At 38.9% G+C, this 23,195-nt stretch overlaps 1 protein-coding gene across 7 annotated transcripts in view; it reads right to left on the bottom strand.

Annotated features, from left to right (window-relative positions):
- FRYL (FRY like transcription coactivator) overlaps nt 1-23,195 on the bottom strand; it is a 156,118-nt gene that overhangs the window by 50,862 nt on the left and 82,061 nt on the right. For all 7 annotated transcript variants that reach the window (XM_087724769.1, XM_087724772.1, XM_087724770.1 and 4 more), the window contains 13 exons: nt 19,590-19,858; nt 18,752-18,947; nt 15,402-15,526; nt 14,014-14,071; nt 12,172-12,263; nt 10,597-10,769; nt 9,368-9,528; nt 8,839-8,949; nt 7,594-7,748; nt 5,478-5,577; nt 4,362-4,530; nt 2,860-3,119; nt 1,723-1,863 (listed from right to left, as the gene is read on the bottom strand). In XM_087724769.1, coding sequence (XP_087580895.1) covers nt 1,723-1,863; nt 2,860-3,119; nt 4,362-4,530; nt 5,478-5,577; nt 7,594-7,748; nt 8,839-8,949; nt 9,368-9,528; nt 10,597-10,769; nt 12,172-12,263; nt 14,014-14,071; nt 15,402-15,526; nt 18,752-18,947; nt 19,590-19,858 — 2,010 coding nt within the window. The remainder of the gene's footprint in view (nt 1-1,722; nt 1,864-2,859; nt 3,120-4,361; nt 4,531-5,477; nt 5,578-7,593; nt 7,749-8,838; nt 8,950-9,367; nt 9,529-10,596; nt 10,770-12,171; nt 12,264-14,013; nt 14,072-15,401; nt 15,527-18,751; nt 18,948-19,589; nt 19,859-23,195) is intronic.

Genomic DNA, 23,195 nt, shown 5'->3' with positions numbered 1-23,195 from the left:
AAATATACTAGAAAAATGGATTTTATATAACAGTAACTTAATTTTACCAAACTGTAAATTTAGGAAATGATTGATTTTTTTATTGGCAGACAAATTATCCAAGCTGGTTCTTAAAGATGGTTAATAATTGACTTATAACTGTCTTTTAACTTTTAACTAAACAAACTGGACAACATTTGTCTAAAATGATACAGGGTTTTCTGCTCGATCAGAGGATTGGACTAGAAAACCTCAGAGGTCCCTTCCAAATCTATTATTCTATGTTCTACATTCTAATCATGTTTCATTATTTTTGAACCTATGTTTGCTGGAAAAGCAAAACCATTATATCCCAACCTAATTCCAGTTGCATAGTTAAAGATTTAATATTTCACCACCTGAAATGTTTGATCATATGGAACTCTGTTAATAGACTTCTTTTACACAAAGTTAATGAACGGTATAATTTTTAGAAATGTTTAATACTTAAAACTCCTGCTGAAAATAACATTTTTAATAACCCAGTCTAATCTATATTTAACAGAGTAAATGAAGTAGAAGTCTGCATTTCAGTTTAAAAGTACCATTACAGTTCCTAAATATTTCCCAACATGGAATTACTTTTGTTTAGAAATACTTAAAATGTTTGTATCCATTTTTAGACATGCTTATTTTTCAAACAAACATTCCAACTGCTATGTAAAATCCAACGTAAGGCCAAACATGGAAGGAATTGGCCCAGGATGATAGTGAGATGGAACTGGAATTTTACACTGTATATTCTCTACCTGCCCCCCCCCCCCACTTCTTTCTTCCTTTCTGTCTCCCCCAAAGGTGCTTTTTTTCAAGAGGCCACTGGACTTTGTTTTTCTTTGAAGACGTTTCACTTCTCATCCAAGAAACCTCTTCAGCTCTGACTGGATGGTGGGGAATGGAAGGATTTATATTTGTATTTTCTCTCTCTCCTTTTTATATACAACTCAAGGTGGTGATGATATCTGATATTCCTTTTTCTTCCTATTTTCTCCACAACAGCCCTGTGAGGCATGTTGGGCTGAGAGACAGGGACTGGCCTGGTTGCTCAGTCAATAGTCCTGTAGCCAGTTTTCCATCAGAAGTCCAGGAACTCAAACACCTAGTATGGTCCTTGTTGACCTAGGCAATGACTGTAATTAGTTTTCTATATTTATGTCTCGCCATGGGACATTTTCTATGGGAGAGACACTCTTTGTCCGACTCCTCTGATGTGACCTGTCCAGTACGGTTGAACTTCTGTCATAACTCTCATCTTCCTCAGAGCGCCCAAATCCCATAACCATGTTAAAGTAGTGCCTCACTGAGGGATAATTATTATAATAACTATTTATAATCATAATAAATGGATGGTTCTATTTTCATTCTGCTTTCAGCACAGACAACTACAACTAGTAACAAAGGTGGGCTAAAAGCGATTCTTAAATAAAACATTTATGCCTACTTATAGGTAGCCCTCAAGTTACAACCAGTCACTTAGCAACTGTTTGAAGTTATGAAAAAGGGGACTTATGACTCTGAAGATCAGGCCCTAACAGCCACAGAAAAAAATATAAAATTGGGTGGGCCCATTTAACAACCATTACGAATTATGACCGTAATGGATAGGCTCCATGATAAGTCATAAATCGAAGACTACTTTCATTTAATATATATGATTGCCCATTTCACTAGAGTGAGGAATAGGAAAATAAGTTCCATGTAACTTACATAAGGCAAAAGGCTGGGTTCACTATTTACTCCACAAATGCTGATTAAAAAATGCAGAATTATTTTCAGATTCTTTGGCCAACTGTCTGCTAGAGTAATCCAAACGTTTTCAATCTCTGACCAAGCCACTTCATCACCATACTGGAAAACAAAGTTAAGATATGAATTATTTCTCTGTTTAATGATTAAATGCTCAAAGAGATATATAATGAAAACACTGGGTATAATTTAATGTATTTTATGCAGAAGGTAGTTCCACAATGCTCAATGCTTTTTTCTCCCTAGTTTGCTTACAAATCTGGTCTACTCTGGCTGCAATATTGCTCTTTTCATGTTTAGTGCAACTTGCTGTGCCCGCCAGCTGCCAGCAGAGCTGGCAACAGACTTGGACAATGAGGAGGTTGGGGAGGAAGTTGGGCCAGTTCTGGAGTCTGGGGAAGGCTCTGATGGATGCTCTGCGTTGGACGCAGAGACAGAGACAGGGCTTTCTGACATTTCCCAGCCACCAGAGAGGCAGCTGCCTTTGGAGGCTGAGATGAGTGAGGAGGAAGAACAGCTGCGGCCTGTTCCAGATGCACATATGTGCAGAGCAGTTAAAGGAGAGGTGAACAACTGAGGACAAGGAGTCGACTTGGGAAGCAAAGCACACGTGGATGCTGAATGGCTCCTCCCTGGCTGGGGAATAAATAGAAGGAAAGAGGAGCAGTTGTCATAGGAGACAACAGTTCGTATTTCTGAAGATTTTGCTCATTATGTTTCATGAATCAAAGACTGCTTGCCAGAACTTAATTTGCAGCTTTTCGGCTGGGAGTTCACAGCCTTGCAATTATTGCAAAGAAGTGATCAGGTCTGTTGCTGCATTTAACTCCTTGCAGGACTCTTGCCTGGATTTTTTGGTGAGTGAATGCCATTAATTCACAAGAGGTAAATAAAGAGGATTTTTTTTGTGTGACGAGTCTGTTTCTTGCTTCGGCTAAGATTGGGTCAGAACAGAACTTAAATATACTTGTTTTTTCTTTTCTTTCTTTTCTCAAAAAATACAGTTTACACACATTAGCATTCTGCTAGTGACAAACTGAGAAAACAACAGAACTCTCAAAATAATCCATCAATTACCCAATGCTTGGTTCAATTTACCTTTGCTGTCATATACATTAGGTTGTTTAAAACTAAAGCAGTTGCCTGGGGTGACCCCCAACCTTCGCCTCTCAACCAGCGCCTGCTGTTCACCATCAGTTCTCTGTCTTTTAGAAGATCCTCTTCCTCTTCCTCTTGCCGTCGAATTGTGGGTAAAGGTTTCACATCCATTAATTCAATGTTATTCATCCACGGCAGCAAATAGTGAAGCATCACCTGTCTTCCAGAGGGATGTGCTGTTTGAATTCTCTGGCTTACCTCTGTGTTTAATAATTTAAAAGTAAGAAAATATATATGTGTATGTTATCACGAAACTAATTTACTGGCAGCTATTTCAGCTTTTGGTCCTCCTGAAGTAACTATTGCTTTCATGTGAAAAGAAGAAAGAAAAGAAGTCCCTTTGTCAGATTGTGAGAAGAGGGTATGACCTTCCATTACAGGGTAAAGAGGCTAGAAGGAGATAGAAGGAAGGAAATTCTCACAGATCCTGATACCCGTATCTTTTGGATTGGAAAGTTGGTCTACATCTTGAGCCCTCCACCACCACAAATGCTACTGAAAATGGTCCCAGAGAAAAGAGAACTAGTCATGTCCCAATCCCCTGAACAGAGCTAGGAGGGTACCATGACTGATGGAAGTCAAAAGCCGCTAATATACGGGTGTCAAACACGATTTCGTTAAGGGCCGCATCAGGGTTGTGTTTGACCTTGGGGGGCTGGGGTGGGCGTGGCCAGGGTGGGCATGGACAGTTTGACGTCAATCGTGTTGGAAGCGCCTGTGGTGGCTGGAGCCCTCTGTCAGTGAAAACGGGCTCCTGAGCTCTGTTTTCTGGTTGGAGCCTCCTGCAACCTTCTGCCAGCAAAAACAGAGCTCAGGAAGGCTGCACGTTTTTGCTGGCAGAGGCACCATAGGCTGGTCCTTCGCTGTTTCCAGGGCGGCCCCACAGGTCAGATCTAAGTACCCCGCAGGCCGCATCTGGCACGCAGGCCTTGAGTTTGACACCCCTGCACTAAAAGATCAAAAAGAAGCAGAATGGATGCACAAGCATGATCAGGTTTGCCTCAATGCTACAAGCATGTTTGAATCCAAACTGAAAGGACTCCAGATAATCATGCACAGAGAGCAATAACTACATATTAATTGCTTCAGAACAAGGCAGTATTATTAAACTGAGGATTATGTAGGATGATGCTTTGTTCTTAGCTTGACAAGTGTAACTTCACATTATATAAAAAGGCAAAGTATAGTTAATTGATGACTGGTGGGCGAAGAAAGGAACAAAAAGGCAATGCATATCTGTGCAGTGGTTATTTATCAGATGGGTTATGATGATTAGAGAATATAATAATTAGAGATTAAGGATCATCACCATGGTATCAGTAATAGATACCATATAGGCCAGTGTTAAGAGAAAAAAACTTGAAAATCACTATAATTTGGTTTTGATAGTACAATAATTCCAAATAAATATTAAGAAATATGCTTTTTAAGGAAATACATACCTGAAAATATTGCAAGAGTTAATTCTGGATATGTTCTTGCTAATTCTTCTGAGAGCTGATAATAGGACACAGAATATAAATGTGGCAAAGGTGAAGGCTGACTCAATAGTCCATCAGTTCTCTGAACCTCCAGTTTATGAGCGTAGCGAAACATCTTAGGCTCTAGGATCTAAAAAATATAAATGTATTCAATAAATTCAGATTACTAAACAGTATGAAATTACGGACTCACAGGGAGACAGAAAATGTTAACTATGTTAACTTTCTCACTTTTTTCTCACTGTGGCTTAAAACATGAAATCAGCTTCTAGGTCTAACGCATCCTAGGATAGGGCAATGTTTCTCAACCGTAACCATTTTAAAATGAGTGGACTTCAACTCCTAGAATCTTATCACCAGCTGGGGTTGAGAACCACTAGGATAGACACTTCCTCTATTTGACCATCCTGGAGGTTGCAAGGTAATAGCAATAGCAATAGCAGTAGACTTATATACCGCTTCATAGGGCTTTCAGGCCTCTCTAAGCGGTTTACAGAGAGTCAGCATATTGCCCCCAACAATCTGGGTCCTCATTTTACCCACCTCGGAAGGATGGAAGGCTGAGTCAACCCTGAGCCGGTGAGATTTGAACCGCTGACCTGCTGATCTAGCAGTAGCCTGCAGTGCTGCATTTAACCACTGCGCCACCTTGGCTCAAGGTACGTGGTGGAGAATGAGAAGCAACCATTGAGACTTTTTTCCCTTTTGATTTAGGATGAGCTCTGGGGAAGAATTTTTAAGAAGCCACATTTTTGTTGTTGCAGGAACATCTGATTTTGCCTCTGGATTATCTCCTTCCCCCAAAAAAGGAAAATTTATATTTCTGTGGGTTTTTAATTTTTCAGTCTCTGAAAGGCTGTTCATTACATTTTACCTCTTACACAAAGCCCAAATACAAATACAAAATACCCTAAAAGGCTATGGAGAAGAAGAAAAATAAACTATTCCCACTGGGCTAATCTGTGGAAACTTTCCTGAAATTAATTACAGTGATACATGGTAGTATAAAACAGTTTTAAAATTTAAAAGCCTCAAACAAAAATACAGATGTACTGACAAAAAACATTTCATACTAACTTGCAAAAGCTGCATAGCAACTTCATAGATAGCTCTAGAAGAATCAGCTGCTTTAAATAATATAAGATTGAGAAGAGTAACAGTATCACACTGGTAATCCCTATGAAGAAAAGAAAGTATTAATAGCTAAGTGGCTTAAAAATAGAATAAATGATATACTTAAAAAATTTGCAGTGTGAACCCATATATAAGGCTACTTAGAAAGCTGCTCTATTTCCAAAAGCCTGATTAGCTCTGTTCAAAAGATGCATTTCGTTTAGTTAATTACTAAACCAACCTAGGGAAACAAAATTCTAGCTCACGGTTCAATGGTAACAAAAAGATTCAGGAAACTCTCCTTGCTTTAATGCAGGGGTTACCTGGATTTTTGCATCACAGATATAATAGTTATACTATAAGTTATACTCTAAGCACTGCTTCCTTATCAGTGATTTTTGGTACTACACAACCATATGGATTAGAGCTAGAATATGGGAGAATACACAAGCAGCCCTATATCTCCAGAAAATCTCATGAATCCTTGTATCAAGAGAATAACAGGACTACTCTTCCCCATTGATTAGACCAGAGGTGGGGAACTGTGGCGTCGTTATGACTTGTAGATTTCCATCTCCCAGAATTCCTGACCCAGCATGTTGAAGTCCACAAGTCATAAAAGGGCCATAGTTCTGCATCTGTTGTGGCCCGCCAGTGGCTAGCAGAGCTGGCAGCAGATTCAGACAGTGAGGAGATTGGGGAGGAAGATGGGCCAGTCCTGGAGTCTGGGGAAGGCTCTGATGAGGGCTCTGTGTCAGAGGCAGAGAGGGGGCGTGAGCCGTATGCCTGTTATCAGCTGCCTTCAGAGGCAGACGAACAGCTGGAGCCTGTTCCCAGTGTGTGCATGCACAGAGTTGCTAGACGAAGGGAACAACTAAAGAACAGGGGTTGACTTGGGAGTAAGGCCACAGGTGGACGATGAATGGCCCCTCCCAGAGGACATAAAAGAGGACCGAAAGGGGAGTGGAGTTTGCAGAAGACAATAAGTTTGTTTCATTGATTTGTGACTCTCCGGGACTCCTTGCCAAGTTTTGCAGATATCGGCCTGGCAGTTCCCTACGCCAGATAAGGTCTGTGACTGTAAATCCTCCCTTGAAAGACTCTGCTGGATGTGAATGAGCAGAATTCACAGTCAATTAATAAACATCTTTTTTGTCAGGATAAGGCGTTTGCTTCATGCTCTTGGGATCAGAACACCATCCCTGGATTAGACAGTGAGCAGCAGACAAAATTGCATGGGACATAAGAATACAGCACAAAGGAGGCATATTCTGTGGCTGTCAAGATCCTGCCAATGAATTGGCCAACTGCGGGCAGAATTCAGAACTGTTTCTCAGAGAATTGATTAGACACAGCATTAGAATTACCCTTCCTTTGTATTCTTACAATATCCACACAAATCAGCTGAGTGAGATAATCCTCACAGCAAATCAGATAGTGGTGGTTTATGTCACGTTTATTCTGATAGTAACCCAATTATGCATAGAGATTCGTGGGGAGAACCCGAAGTTACCCACATATTGAACTGCTACTGTCCTCACCATTAGCTGTGCTTTTTAAGATGGATTATCTGTAAAATTTAGGGAGCCGTTGCTTCCCCACCATGGCACATACAATAGCAACTTCAATTGATTCCATTATAGCTAGTCCTTGACTTATGACCACAATTGGGGCTGGAAATCTGATTGATTGTTGTTGCAGTCTTAAATCAAGATGCTCACATGACCAGACCCATTTTTCTCACATTTTTTTGTGGCGATTGTTAAGTAAGCCCCTCAAGTTGTTAAGCGAACCACATGGCTGTTAAGCGAATGCCACTGTCGTTAAGCGAACGCATTTTTCTGAATATTGCACCCGTGGGATGTTTCAACTGGTCGTACATGCAAGCCAGGTTGCCAAGTGCCTGAAACTTCACTCATGTGATCATTGGAGGGGGGAGAATGCGTGTTATGACATTTTATAACAACCAAAAGTTACAAAGCACCTTTTCCAAGGCAGTCATAAGTCAGAACGGTAGTAAAATGGCCAGTTGTTCGTCCCAGACTACCTACACCCGTATTCTAAATTCTTTCTTTAATACCTGTTTTGGAATACGCTGGCTATGGCTTTAAAACATCCGGCTGCTACACGCTTCGAGCCTGTATAACAACGGTCTACAGCCCAATACATGAGGTTACTCTGGTCAGGGTTGAGCTCCAACAGCAACATAACTGCTTCACAACCAAGCTGATGCACCTAAACAAATACAATATAAAATTCAAGTTCTGCCTTGTTGCTTCTTTGTTTCTAGTAACAAATATGTGAACATGCATAAAGAGTAAAGACTTAATCTATAGAATTCCCTGAATTAAGCTATTATTAAATAGGGGAAGAAGCCTATGGGCCCATATGAATTTGCAGCCTCTAAAAATGCTGCACCCTCGTGCCTATGCGCGTGACCCCTCCCCAGGCTTTCTTGAAGCCTGGGGAGGGCAAAAATGGCCTCCCCCGATCCCCAGAAGCCCTCCCTGGCAACAGATCGTTCCCAAACTTCCGGTTGACCCATTGGGGCAGTTTTTCACCCTCTCCAGCCTCTGGAGGCTTTCCTGAATCCTGGGGAGGGTGAAAAGCTGAGGGCTGGCATGCCAGCAAAATGGCTCCACATGCCACCTGTGGCAGGTGTGCCACAGGTTCACCATCACGGTTCTAGAGTTTCCCAAAAAGCCAGAACTTTTGAACTTTTTTAATGGGAGAGGAGATTGAACATTTTAAGAGACCTAAATATTCCAAAGTTGGCTAATTTATTCCTGTTCTGGAAATTAAGAAACAAAATGGATTATAATCTAAAATCCCCTCAATCTTCAAAATTGAGAAAAGAGGGTTGTTAAAAGGAATATATTACAGCAATATTATTTGTACTATATTATTTGTATAGTTATTGCTTTTAATCTTGTAAGCCACCCAGAGTTGCTTTGTGGCAAGATGGTTGGCAAACAAATTGAATTAATAAATAAATTTCAAAATGGGGGTCTTGTCCTCTCTAAACACATCAGGTCACCAATGTTTACTTCCTATCTCCTGGCACAGAAGTGCAGCTTGTAGATCAAAAAAGCTGATCTACCCTTGAGATAGGCTAAATAATTTATATCCTTCCTAAACTCAGTAATTGCATTTTAAAAAATCCAAACCAAAAAGAACAGCTCTCTCATTCTGTTAGGATTAGATGTCCTGATTCTAATTATTTTTAATGTATAGAGATTTACCCTTTTCTCAGTTCCTCTACTTTTAACCCCTTATTATATGACTTCAAACAGAGATTTTAAGTTATCAATATTGCACACAATACCTTTTTATCCTGAGAATCCAAAATATTATCTAGCCATTTGTATAAATAGCCATCTGGTGAAAGTCCTACATTATCTGCAACTGGACCACAACACAGCACTGCAGACATCGCCTAAAAATGGATGAAAATATCAGACAAACTGGACCGTGTTCCTATTTAAATTAAACAAATATGTTTCCCCCTCCTCTCTACTATATATCAATATATACTATATATCATATTTATATCATAAAAGTTATATAATTATATTTACAGTATATCATATTTATACAAAAATCTATTTGTAAGTATTTATTATTTCATTCCCCAAGAACTAAGAAACTGAACATTCTTTTGTTGCATGCATTTATATTATTTATCAAGGATCATAATTATTTGGGGCAGTAAAGGATTTTATTTTGTGCAATTACTGCCCAATTATTTGGCAACCACTATCGAAGAGTTATACTCGTTCCAGGCAATTGTGAAATCATACGTAATGACATAACAACATTCTACAATAAAAGCTAAGCATGTGAGAGCTTATTACCTTTAATGCACAGTACTGATGCCTATTTATCTGCATATTTCTATCACTGTATCTGTCCAAGGGAGTGAACATGATGCTGAAAGGTCCAGCCCAGTGGCTAAACAACATAAACAGACTGTGACGGAGGCTTTGCTGTGGAAAGACGCTCCTTCTCTGATGCACTGCACAACAGTGGAAAATAACAGAGGAAATGTTTTGTAACAAATGAAATTAAATTAAAACATCAGATACAATTGCTTATAGTTTAAAAAAAACGAACTAGCCAAATATTGAGATTTTTTTCAGCAAAGTCCATGAGAGTGAAATAAAAGTCCTCTCCCCTTGTAATATTACCTTGATCTGTAATCAGATCAAACTATTGGATCCTCACAGGTGAAAGGGCATCTCTGATGCAGGACCTCAGAACTGAGCACCCAAGTCAAGTATGCAAAAATCTACTAGCCTATTGCCCAACTGGAAAGAGGACTCCATCCCCTAAAAAAAAAAAAAAAACTGGTGGCGAGAGGGATCCGTCCACCAAGTATGGGATCTGTCTTACTTCAGACTGGAGATCCTGTTTGTGGAATATCTCACTGATACACTGATTTGTCGATATAAATTACAGAAGACATGAAAAGACAACTTATTATTAGCTGCTCAATCTATTAAAAAGTTAAACTGGATTTGTATGTGTGCATGTGTGGCAGTGGTGGGTTCTGGATCCCGTTCCAACCGGTACAGTTGGAATGGGCCCGGCGGCGTCCACATGAACCCGCGCAGTGTGCCTTAGCGCCTCCGCAACGCTCCAGCTACTCAGCAGAGTGTCGTGCAGGTGCTGTACATGCCATGCGCGTAAGCGCCAAAGTCTTAAAAGACCAGTAAGGAGCTCGGGCGGGCGGGCCCTCCGGAGCACCGTACCGGAATGGTATCCGGTGCTCCGGGCAGGCTCCGGTATGCCTGTACCGGGGCGTACCGCCTGCAACCCACCACTGATGCGTGGATATGCATGTGTGTGTGTGGACAAGTCCCTGCAGTTTTCTTGGAAAGACATTTTTCAGAATTGGTTTGCTATTGCCTACTTCCTATGGAAGAGCGAGATGACTGGAATTAAGAGGATTTAATTATGACCCGTAATTCAGCAGTTTTCAAGTTACAAGAAGTAACACATTTCCACATGAGATGTTTTGAGCTTGAAATATAAACCAAAAAATGAAGGGAGGGGCGGGGAAGGAGATAAATATTGGGAATACCTGGAACGTTCTGAATAATATTTGCCACTAAGGCACTAAAATGGCAACGGATATCTTTCAGGGTGTCAGAATCCTTTTCATTTTCTGCTTCCAGCAGTTGTCTGGTAAGGTCCACATACTCCAATAAAGTATTGTTTAAGGAATGTGTTTCATTATCAAGGCCGCCACTTGCACTATGAAGAAAAACACAAGCATTTGAATATAGACTTGCAAAAAAACCCACCAAATTATCGCAAACTATAGGCAGATTTGAGAAATGTATTGTCAAATATATGAATATCATATGAATATATGAATACTGTATCCAGTATAGTAGCAGTGATTTTATAATAATACTGTGCAATTTTTTTTTCCAGTTTCATTCAAGATTCAATGGCTTATTTTAAACTGTTCTGATATTTGTAGAAGTATTTGCTATTGTTCCAGCTATATATCAGAAGTATTTCTGGCTAAGAACAGATGTTTTTAGAAGAACAAGCAGGCCCGTTTCAAGTCTAAGCCACTTCTAGAAACTGTTTGTCTGAATTTGAACATTTTGAACATTCTTATCCTATAGTTAAAACTGGGTATTGTATCCAGTCCATAGTACTATGACAAGACATCCAAACATGCTTTAGTATATGGTTCAAAATATGAATATCTTGTTTTGGTGAAGATAATTATTTTATAATTATTTTCGCCTGTGGGGAAAGAAATGTCCAAAATGCAGAGTTGCATTCTGCCTTTGTTAGACTGAACCAAAACAAGACACAAAATAATTATTAACCAATTAATTATTATTGGGGTTATTATTATATATAGTGGTTGCTTCTTAGGATTTATTTATAGTGGGAAGTCTCATCTTCACTTCTTATAAAATAAAGCCCAATAAAGATTTTGGGCATTGCACTTTGGGGTACTGAAAGGGGGCAATGGACCACATCACCAGTAAGAGCTGATGAATATCTCAGCTCTCATCACAAGCAATTCCTGAAACATAAATGCCTATGGGAGGTGGGCAATTGCTGTAGGAACAACCAGCCGGTAGGGAGGAATTTTGAGGATACACGTTAGTATAAACTCTCAGGCCATGTGGCAGTGTAATTTTTCTGAAATGATACAATGCTAGATGAATTAATCCGTTTTTCTCAACCCTGAGCCCTTTTAAGTTGAGTGGACTTCAATTCACAGAATTATCCACGCGTCTTCAAGTGGCCACAGTGGAGATACACTGAATCAGAGGAACTACTCCATAATTTTTGGTCTAGAACGCTGATATAATTCTACTATAGAGAATGTGCAAGTGAATCGAAAGCCATTGTGGTTAAATGGACTAACATCAGGGAAATCACCGTTAGCTTGTTGGGTGACACTGGGCCAATCTGTGTGACTTAGTCCAACCTACATCATTGGGGAGATTTGTAGGGAGAAAATAGGGAGAAGGAGTATTGTATACACTGCCTTAAGTACCTGAAAGAAACATGAGATATAAATCAAATAAATAATAATGTCCTATGATCCTCTTCAGCACATCAGCACAGTTTTTAAGGTAGTTTTCTGCAGACTATTCTGGCTAAATGAAAATTGATTGCTTACCTGTGACTAATGACACCAGCATCTGCCAACAGTTCAAATATTCGTACAAGTTGCACACGTAATATATCTCGCCGCCTACGTCGTTTCATATTCTGTTTTAGAAGTTAAAGGAAGCAGCATGATAAAGCTACATTGATATTTGATATCAGCACAGTAACATGCAAGTTTGGACATTTAACTTCCATCTGTTTGCACAGATAAACAATATGATGCTTTGTTTTGGAACACTGATAATTATTGCATAAATTTGGCATTTTTGCCAAAAATGGGAATTTTAAAAGCTAAATCATAAAACGTGTTATTTCCTGCCAGAACAATATTAGGGGTCTTTGGTGATCTCTGAGATTGGCTGTTTTCTTGCAGACCTTTCATTACCCAAACTAGGTAATGTCATTGGTACCAATGATGTTACCTAGTTTGGGTAATGAAATGCCTGCAAGAAAACAATTACACTTGGCAAGCACCAAGGACCGCTCTTCATCCCTGAAGTACAAATATTCTCCTTTATCAGCAAAACAATTTTAGACATGTAGACATATATATTTATATGTGATGATAGACTATTATTACTTTAATCTATGCAAACTTTACCAAGATAAAGGCCTTATTTAAAACACAATGAACAGTAAAAGGAAATCCTATGCAAATCACCTGGATGCGGAGAAAATTTCTTTTAGGACAATACATTTAATCTTACCAAAGAAACAAGTATTGTGCAATTCTTTTATTGAACAACATGTGAAAATTTAACCATTTATACTTCAACATTAATTCTCACAGGTCAAGATACATTGGGTTTACGTGTGGCTCATAAAAAGTAAAAAAGAAAAAGCTCTAATGGAAACTTTTGAATCACAAAATGTGCAAACTTCCCATCCTATAATTCTGCCCATGGTTAAGGCATAAGATAGAAACAAAAATGGGTAAATCAACAACGGGCAACTCCACCAGCATTCTGTGATAAAGTAAAATCTACCAAATCACAGCTAGGTCAATAAAATTGAGGCCTTTGTCATTTACTTGGGCAAGCCAGTCCTGTACGCTGTCATTGACTCTGACATAAGCTGCTCTCCTGCTGTATGCCTTCGTGGGCATCTTTATGCTATTTCCTTGGAATTAATACTACAATTGATTTGCTAAGGCCATCTTCCTGGAGGCTTTTTCAGCTTCCAAACCTGGGCTGGGTATTCCCCTGCAGGTCTTCCACCAAAGTACAGGTAGTCCTTGATTTATGACAACAATGGAGAGCAAAATTTCTATTGTTAAATGATTTGTTAAGTGAGTTTGCTTGAAAGCACCTGAATTTTGATCACATGATCAACGGAAAGGCTTCAAAGGTCATAAGTCACCTTTTTTCAGTGCCGTTGTAACATTTAATGGTCATTAAATGAACTGTTGAAAGTTGAGGACTACCTGTACTCATTAGGCACAATCCTGCTGAATTTGCAATCCCCAGGGAAAGTCACCCAGCTCCTGATGCCTGCTAGGTGTCCTCTTTCCCCAATTAGGGGCTTTTCAAATATGCTGCTACTTCAAAGGCCACTGTGTAAAATCTGATTTGCTACAAATTTTAAGGCTTCTATTTAAGATTTAGAACTTAGAGTAACTTTATTGTCACTTTGAGTGTACACTAATTGGCATACATTAAAATGAAATTTTGTTGTATACAGCTCTCAAAGGATCACCATGTCCAATATACACTATATAAATGTGACAAAATACACACAAAATTATGCGTATACTCACATATATTATATGACACAGAGAAATAACACACTTAAGTTTAAATTAGAAATGCAGAAATTACTGGATACTCAACATAGTTTGTAAAATATTTATTACCTCTGGCCTTCTTTCAAGTGCTTCTTTAATTATAGGATGCAACTCTTCTATTAATTCCCTGTGTAATAATTACAGATCAGTTTGGGAATACTTTAAATTCAACAGTTGTATTTCTAAATATTACATCCATAAATATTTACATATCAACCTCATGGTCTCCCCCCACCCCCGCCCTCGCACGCACTTATGATAACCATAGAAAAGTATAATTTTAAGTATAGTTGTGTAATTTACTAATAGTATATAACAGGCATTATAATCCCCGCCAACAAACAACTGAACATATTCAATTCCCCCCCAAAGTATACGTTTTTCGTAAGAAATACCATGTTTCCCAAAAAATAAGACAGGGTGCTATTTTCTTTTGACCCCCCGAAATAAACACTTGGCCTTATTTTCAGGGAGGTCTTCTTATTTTTGAGGTGCAGGAGGAGACGAGCGTGGTCACCTCATGGCTGCTGCTGTGTTGCAATATTTTTGGGGAGGGCTTATTTAGCACATGTGCTCAAAAACCCGATTGGACTTATTATCCAGGGAGGTCTTATTTTCAGGGAAACAGGGTATATAGGAGAAGAATATTTAAATAATAATTTTAAAAACTAAGATTCCAGCATTATGTTAGCCGCCATCAGAATGGGTGAGGTCATCTATTGGTAAAGTGGTGGGATTTTGTGACGCACATTGCTTGCCTTTAGTTTTCCAGATCCTTAAGCCTCACTTCCTCAAATACCCCTCATGATATATCCTTGCTCCATCCAGTTTGATGTGCAGTCCTTAATATATCACACAAAGCCTGGACCAACCCATTAGGGGGTAGAAATTGGACGGACTTCCTTTATGAAGGAACCTAGATGCTTCCTACTCTAGATTTGGGGCAACAAGCAGAGCCCGTTCTCTAAAGGACAAATGTTTGATTTCCCTCTTCTCCAAGCGCTACGACTAGTAATATTCACTAGAAAGAAGATTAAGATTACTGTACAGGAATTACAGAAAGAAAGAAAAACTGTTTTTTTTTTTTTCATTTTTATGATGAAAGGGGTTGAAAATGTATCTCTTTTATAAAACGGGATACTAAAAATATGCTGGCTGTTTTTAGAATTGCCAATATTTCTTATCAATGTGAGAAGAAACTCCCACAATGTATAATTCTTGAACAAGAAATATGATGGGATCAAAAGGCGATAGGTTGTGTGGCTAAGCAATATGACTCGGCCACCAGAAAGTTCTATCAACTCTAGGGTTTTCCCACTCACTTTACTATTTGTATTTATTTGCATACTATTTAGCATTAGGAAAAACAACAAGATTCGTTTTACAAAAGGATGGGATTGTTGTGCTTTATTTTCTTCCAAGCCAGCAGCAAAAATAGATACTTTTAAAACATTTACCTAAAAGCCCCTGGGCTCGTTCTGCCAAGACCCAATACAAGGGATTCTGTAATTTCCATGCTCTCAGAGCGCATCATTGGAACAATGTGCTTAAACAAAGATGAAGGGGATGGTACACCAATTATCTGGAAACAAAAAAAGGCAATCCAAGTTCACTTAGTATCATAATCAGATTGGTGTTAGGTTAAACAGTAATAATGCTCAATAAATTAAAGACAGGGAGGAAGAATTATAAAGCATCCCTGCACATACAAAGATTCTGTGGTATACAAGGTTTCACAAGTTATTTGAATGTTACAAACATATCTGGTATTTCCAATGTTTGCTTTAAAACTTGCTGTATGTTTTTCCTGGTACCATATGAATCAATTAAGCCCAGTGAAGAAATGATTTTTTCCCCAAAAGCTAAACATTATTATACTGTATATTTATAGATATAAGCCAAAAATTACATGCTGAGTTTGTTAGTTAATCCATATTTTATGAATAAGTACATGGAATCTTGGTGCCATAAAACATTTCAATAAACACTTATTCCAATGTCTTCAGCTTCAACTATTTTTCTTAAACAGCTTTTAAGAGGATTCTGAAACCCAATAACTTATCTATTTTGTTTATTCTACCCGTCACTTATTTCTCCACATCTAAATTATGGACTGTAAATTCTTGGGGAATATCTGTTTAACTGTTTTTTGTGAAGCATCAGGCACACCTGTTAGTACTGTATAAATTTTAAAAAATACTATTTCCCCCTATATTCTTTTCCTTGTTATTTTATGAGTAGGTACAGTTCTTCGGGTTATGTTAAAAATAAATGTGGGTTTTTGTGGCTCACTCGTAGCTGACTTCACAGTTTCATCTATGAAACAAATACAACTTCATTTCTGTACAGGTAGACGTGGACTTAAAACTGGTTGTTTAACAACCATTTGAAGTTACCAAGGTCTCAAAAAGAATGCTTTATCTATATATAAAAAAGCCAAATACTCGCTCATATGAAATATCCAGAACTGTAAAGCCTACAAACTTGAAATTTGGCACGTATGTTCCTCTTGGCTTCTAGGCGCTTGCTAAGAAAGGATTTTTCAAAATGACCATCAGATCATTAGTATTTCTTATACAGTAATTAACACGCTCTGATGCTAAGGAGTTCTACTCCCCTTCCTCACCTGAAAAGAACTCTGTTCCAACTGCCAGTTGCCTTATATTAACATGCTCTGAAGCTAATGAGTTAGACATTCTACTCCCCTTCCCCACCTGAAAATAACTCTGTTCAGACTACCAATTGCCTCACATTCCTTACCTCAGTTCAAGATGGCAGACTTCGACTCCTTCACTCAGGAGCGGTATGGGGCTCCTTACAGTACTAAAAGTCGGTACCTCACCAAAATGTCTACGCCTTCCACCTATGGAACTGCTTCCAGACTGAAATTGTTGGGGGATATATTCCCTTATGTGTTTCAATCACCGACCACTAATAAACCAACGGATTGTGAACCAAATTTCTCCTGCATAGCCTGATCATATAGTTTCATCGCGAAGCCCGGATATCCAGCTAGTAGATCATAAAGCAGTTCTGGCCATTATAAAATGCTGTGCATCCTCCCTCCCCTACATAATCATGACCATGATCTGGATGCTTGGCAACCTGTTTGCACTTACAACCATTTGCCAAGCCATGCGATCACTATTTGTAATTTTTCTCTGTCAGCTTCTCCAAAATGTCAACTGGCAGGAAACATTGCAAGCAGCTGCTGCCTGCTGTGCGGACTCCCTCTTGTCTCTGGAGGTTGGCTGAAAGAGCTGCCTGCCGAGAGGAGCTGAACTCCTTTGGTGGGACGGAGAAATGGGAGCGCAAAACCTAGTCATTTCAGCTCGGCTTCTGCGTTGTAAGTAAGGAATTTTCTTCTGCAGTGGGAGGAAAGATGGCATTCTCCTTTAAGGTCCATAAACAGAGCTCAGATCCTGATGGTTGGTGACAGGGTGCCTCAGGTTGGTGAGGGAGGTGCTAGGAGGCATGGTGCACACTATACACAAGAATCCCTCCCTCCCTCGATTTGTTGCGTGTTGTTTATACCTTAAGATTGGAACTATGATTTATGATCTATGACTTATCACTTTGTTGTTTGTACTTGAGCTTGTGCACCAGAGACAAATTCCTTGTTTCTCCAATCACACTAGGCCAATAAAGAATATTCTATTTGATTTTATATGCTTTTAGCTGTAAAGTGCCCAGAGTCACTCTGTAAGTGAGATGGACAGTACCTAAATTTGATAAATAAAATAAATAAAATTATGGGATTCAGCTTTGACTATTTCCTCTGCAAAGACCAGCTTATCTGAGAGCTCGTGTATCCAAACAGTAACTCATTCATTTCTAATACAATTTGGAGCTTCGCTAACAAAACTGACAGCTTAAGTGACAGTCAAATGGAATGAGCTTAAAATCAAAGCCCTGGGGATTCTTTTATTTGATAAGGTAAAATAAATATGACAAAATGAAATTTCAAATAAGAAAAAAATACAAGCATTCTTTTGCAGGGAAAACACATATAATAAATCATTTCTATGAAGAAAAGTAACAAGGGGGGGGGCTTTAAAAAATTCTAGCTCTCCCTATGCTAAGCTTTCCCTACGCTGACAAATGCCATATTTTTCTGAGTATAAGACGCATCAAGGTTTTGAAGAGGATTTTTTATAAAAAAAAAAAGGTTTTACACTCTGCAAACCTCCCAAAAACGGCCCGTTATTCACAAAAATGGAGCCCCCCCTTTTTTTTCCAAAAAAAAGGGCATGAATAGCCCTTAGGCGGCTTATAGAATGCTCCTGGGGGGTGGGGGGCCAAAACGAGAAAAAAACAGCCTGTTTTTCATGAAAACGGGCCTGTGTTTTTTATCAAAGAAAGGGCATGGATAGCCTTTAGGAAGCTTATAGAGTGCTGCTGGGGGCGGGTGGGGGCAAAAAACGGGCTGTTTTTCGCTCATTTCTGACCTCCCCAACCCCCAAGAGCCCTCTGAAAGCCTTCTAAAAGCTATGCATGGCCATTTTAGTGAAGGGGGCGGGGTTTCGGGGGGGGCAAAAAATGTTGTATTCAGTGTATAAGACGCACCCAGATTTTCAGCCTCTTTTTTGAGGGAAAAAAGTGCGTCTTATACTCCGAAAAATACGGTAGAACTTTTGAATTTAAAAAGGAATGACATTGGGTTTCTGAATTTTATTTCCAATAATTGAACAAGAAAATGAAACACAACAGCCGTACACTCTTGTAATACTTCAATAACAAGAAAACAAATCTAAACTGCATAAAAAGAACAGAAATATAAATCGCTTAATGCACTGGATGGACATACTTTTGAATCAATGCCATAGCCACTATCTGGAGTGGACGCCAGTGTCTCAGGAGGGGAGCATCTGACAGAACCTGTGGATGCAGAAGATGGCGTAGACATTGTGGCACTACAACAAAGAATCAGGTAGTTTCTCCAGAGCCCAATGTAGGAATCACTGCTGATGGCAGTATTTACTTTCTTGGCATTCACAGGGCTGCTGTTAAGGGAGGAAAAACAATGAAAGGTTTGAAGGAGAAAATGTTGTAATGCATTGAATATTTAAAGTTAAATGAGAATCAATGTTTAAGCAAAATATCACAACTGAGGTTTATATGTATATACTACTACAATAATTACTCTGGCCTAGGAGGAGATTTTAACAGAATCTTTGTATTCCTAAAATATTGTTTCTATTGCAAGAGAACAACAAGGGTGGCTTGTTACAATTTCTCTGACTCCTGTGAAAACACAGGTAATTGTTTAGTGCACTTATAGTAGTGATGGAAATTATTTTTACAGTCGATCGTTGCGTTTATGATTTGCAAAGCAAAGGAAATCTAAAACACAGTTGCTGTTTCACTTAGTGACTGCTTTGCAGTTGCTGGTTCCAATTTTGGTTGCTAGATGAGGATTATCTGTACTACAGTCAGCTATAAAGTTAGCAATTTAAGTTCAGCTATGTATCTAAAAATAATATTAAAATATGAATTGATAGCACTGCAAAAATAAGTTTACTTTAGGATTCCACATTCTTCTGAAAAATCCTACATTTTTCACTAAATTAAAATATAAGCAATTTTTTTCAGCCTGTTTTCTTCATATAGATGAAAGGACTTCATTGTATTAAAGGGTGACTTACTTTATGTCAACCTGGGGAGACAACAGTTGGAGCCTGGTATAAGCAAACATCCAAGCATAGCTCACGGCGGTGGGACAGTGCTTTGGAAGGTTTTCCTGTTTCATCAAACTGGAAAGGCTAATAATCCAGGGGTCCTGACCCTGAGACACATGTGCAAATATCCATATATGTGATGGACTGACGACATCAAATTGGTGGCTGATAGGAGAAGAGCTCCAGTCAATTAATGTTTGTAAATCTATTGAACTGGGACAGTACAATAACATAGTCTGTGTATGGAAACAAAAATAGATTCATTTAGCTCACCGAAAATGCTTTAAAGATGGTATCTGAAGCTACGGGCATAACATAAACTAAGGCTATTCCCATTGCAAAATGAAAATGACTTATGTGGGAAAACAAAAACCAAGTACCATATTTGGAAAAAGATGAAAATATTCTTTTTAGGTAAATTCAGTCAGATCACAGTTTACAGAGCAATATTACACATTTTTCTTATTCTGCTCCCCTCTCCAACACAAATGCTCCCTCTTGTTAGAAATTACTAATTGTAATTAGTAATCATATTAACATTAGCAGAGGTGACATAGGAACTCGGAGATTTTCAAAGAAAATAAGAAAAGGCTGGAAAACTTAATTGTACACAATTAAGATATTGGTGTCATTACATCTCTGATGGTGAGAACACAAACAATTAGTCCTTCAGAAATAGCCCCATGCTGAAATGGCATATAGGGATGTGTTTGTGTGTGTGTGTGTGTGTGTGTGTGTGTGTGTGTGTGTGTTCCTTGCTAGAATGGTTGAACGGATAAGAAGATTTCATCCCTGTGCTGTCAGTCCCTTTAGTCTTAGCTCTTATGTAAACTCTTTTCAATTGTAATTGTCTTTATGTTTATCACTGCATCATTTGTAGGCTTCCCAAATCATGGTGAGACGGGTTGCATATTAATGAATAAAATGAAGACCTATATGGTTATTCTGAGATCAGACTGGTTCAGAAAGATAGGTAATGACTTGCTAAATAAAATTTTATTAAAATGCTACTTGCTGTCTATGCCAACAAAAATGTCAGGGAACATTCATAAATTGTGAACCTGATGTTTCAAAATTAGTTAAATCCCAATTGCAGAGCCTGGCTTTCTACTGTAATTCTCTGTTTAGATTTGATTTAACTTGGTCATTCCCATGAGTCATTCACAAGCTTTAATTTAAAGTGTGATTGAAACTTAAATTGCAATTTTCAAAGTATTTCAGTTTAGATCAGGGGCGTCAAACTCAATTTCATTGAGGGCCGCATCAGGGCTGTGTTTGACTTTGGGGGCAGGGTTGCGGGTGGCCAGCTCAACGTCATTTGTGTTGGGGGTGCCTGTAGGCCCAAGCCCTCTGCCAGTGAAAATGGGCTCCCAAGCTTTGTGTTCGGCTGGGACGGTCTCCGGCAACCCTCTGCCAGCAAAAACGTTTTTGCTGGCAGAAGCATCGCAGGCCAGATTTAAGCACTCTGCAGGTTGGATCCGGCCTTGGCACCCCTGGTATAGTTGGTAACAGCATACTTGAGGCATCTCATTCCAGAGCTTGGATGATCTCTCAGTCTATTACAGCATAAAAGTTCAACCCTCTCTAGAGTCTACAGCAGGGGTCTCCAACCTGTGGGCCATGAGGGGATTGTAAACGAGCCACGGAAATAGACGGTGAATGCGCACACGCATCCTCCCTTGTGTAAGCAGTGAGCAAGTGCATGCTCACGGGCTGCATTTACGTTGAAAATGAGCAGCAACAGCTATTATATAGACAAAAGACACCCAAATTTTCAGTTTTAAGTGAGGACTAGGGATAGCATTGAAGAAAAGTAAATATTCCAATTACATTTGCCAAAGTAAGCTGCCCCTTACTCAGACTGATTATTTTATCAACCAGAAAGATAATCCTAAATTTAATACTTCATCAGCATCATCCTTCAAACAATACAGAAAGGAAGAAATATATAAAAATTTGACCACCTTTTCAACCTACCAATTGCCAACTTCTACAGTACCCTCCCCCATGCAAATATGTGAGCGTTGTACTTGTATTCAAGTATGTGCTTGAAGCTACCCTTTAATAGCTATGCATTAAAACTATTACCTGTAAAATAAACCACCATGTATAACATTATTTCCCTATGTGCATATAGTGATCATTCTCTCTTACTCACAGAAGCAAAGAGACTCTTCCCTCCTTCCAGAAGAAAACCAGTAAAATATAAGGAAAAAACAGCATGTTGAGATGGGGAAAGGGAAGGGATAGTTGCACTAGAAGGGAAATGAAGAGAAAGTGATGAACCAAACTGATGAGGTGAGAGAAAGAGGCAACTAAACGAAAAAAAAAAAATACAGGAGAGAAAAGGAATGAGGCCGGGCCGGCCATTTCCATTTTTGAAGCCACGTCTGCAACTATTTGCATCTCCCACCCATTCATTCATTGCCAGCAGCATCTACTATTCTCAATGTCTATGGAGATTCTCAGTCAACCAGGTCATGATTATCCCAAAGGTATTTTTTCAAAAGGCAACTGGACTTTGTTTTTCCTTGAAGAAGTCTTACTTCTCATCCAAGAATCTTCTTCAGTTCAGAACTGAAGAAGAACTGAAGAAGCTTCTTGGGTGAGAAGCAAGACTTCTTCAAGGAAAAACAAAGTCCAGTTGCCTTTTGAAAAAATACCTTTGGGATTACAATTCTCAATGAACATCATCTCTCCATTTGTGTAATCATGGGAAAGGGTCAATATGGCAATTAGGCTTAAAACATTGAGTTTAGGCTTATATGCTTTTTGAGATTTAAGAAGTAGTGTTCAAAATTTATTTCAGCAGGTGCAGGAAGTCCTCGACTTACAACAGTTCATTGGTGACTGTTCAAAATTACAATGGCACTGAAAAAATGGACTTATGACCATTTTTCACAATTACGACCTTTGAAGCATGCCCATGTGATCCCCTTTTGTGACCTTCTGACAAGCAAAGTCAATGGGGATTCATTTAAGAACTGGGTTACTAACTTATCAGCTGCACTGATTCACTTAACAACTGAATCAAGAAAGGTGGTAGAGTGGAGCAAAACGCACTTAACAAATGTCTTACTTAACAACATAACTTTTAGGCTTAATTGTGATCGTAAGTCGAGGATCCCTGTACAAGGCTTGCTATACTGGCAGTTCTCAACTTACAACCACAATTGAGCCCAACATTTCTGTTGCTAAACAAGACAGTTGTTAAGAAAGATGACCTTTGTTGTCACAGTTAAGTCCATCAGCACAGTTTTTATCTGATTCATTAAGAAAATCTGGCTTCCCCGTTGACTTCGCTTATCAGAAGCCATCTGGGATGGTCACAAATGATGATCACATGACTCCAGGAGAGTGCAACTGTCATAAATACAGGCCAGTTGCCAGATGGTTGAATTTTGATCACGTGATCCTGGGATGTGGCAATGGTTGCAAGTGTGAAACCAGGTCATAAGCCTCTTTTTTCCCTAAATGAACGGTTATAAGTCAAGGACTACTATACACTATAATGTGCATTATATGTATTAAGCAAAGCAGAAAATTAATCCATCATTAAGCATTTGTTAATCT

The sequence above is a fragment of the Thamnophis sirtalis genome, unplaced genomic scaffold, assembly GCF_051295495.1.
Source record: "Thamnophis sirtalis isolate CommonGarterSnake01/CBP01778 unplaced genomic scaffold, rThaSir2_p1.2 scaffold_10, whole genome shotgun sequence".
NCBI lineage: Eukaryota > Metazoa > Chordata > Lepidosauria > Squamata > Natricidae > Thamnophis > Thamnophis sirtalis.
The sequence above is the reverse complement of the archived record's forward strand: the minus strand, read 5'-3'. Positions and strand labels throughout refer to the sequence as shown.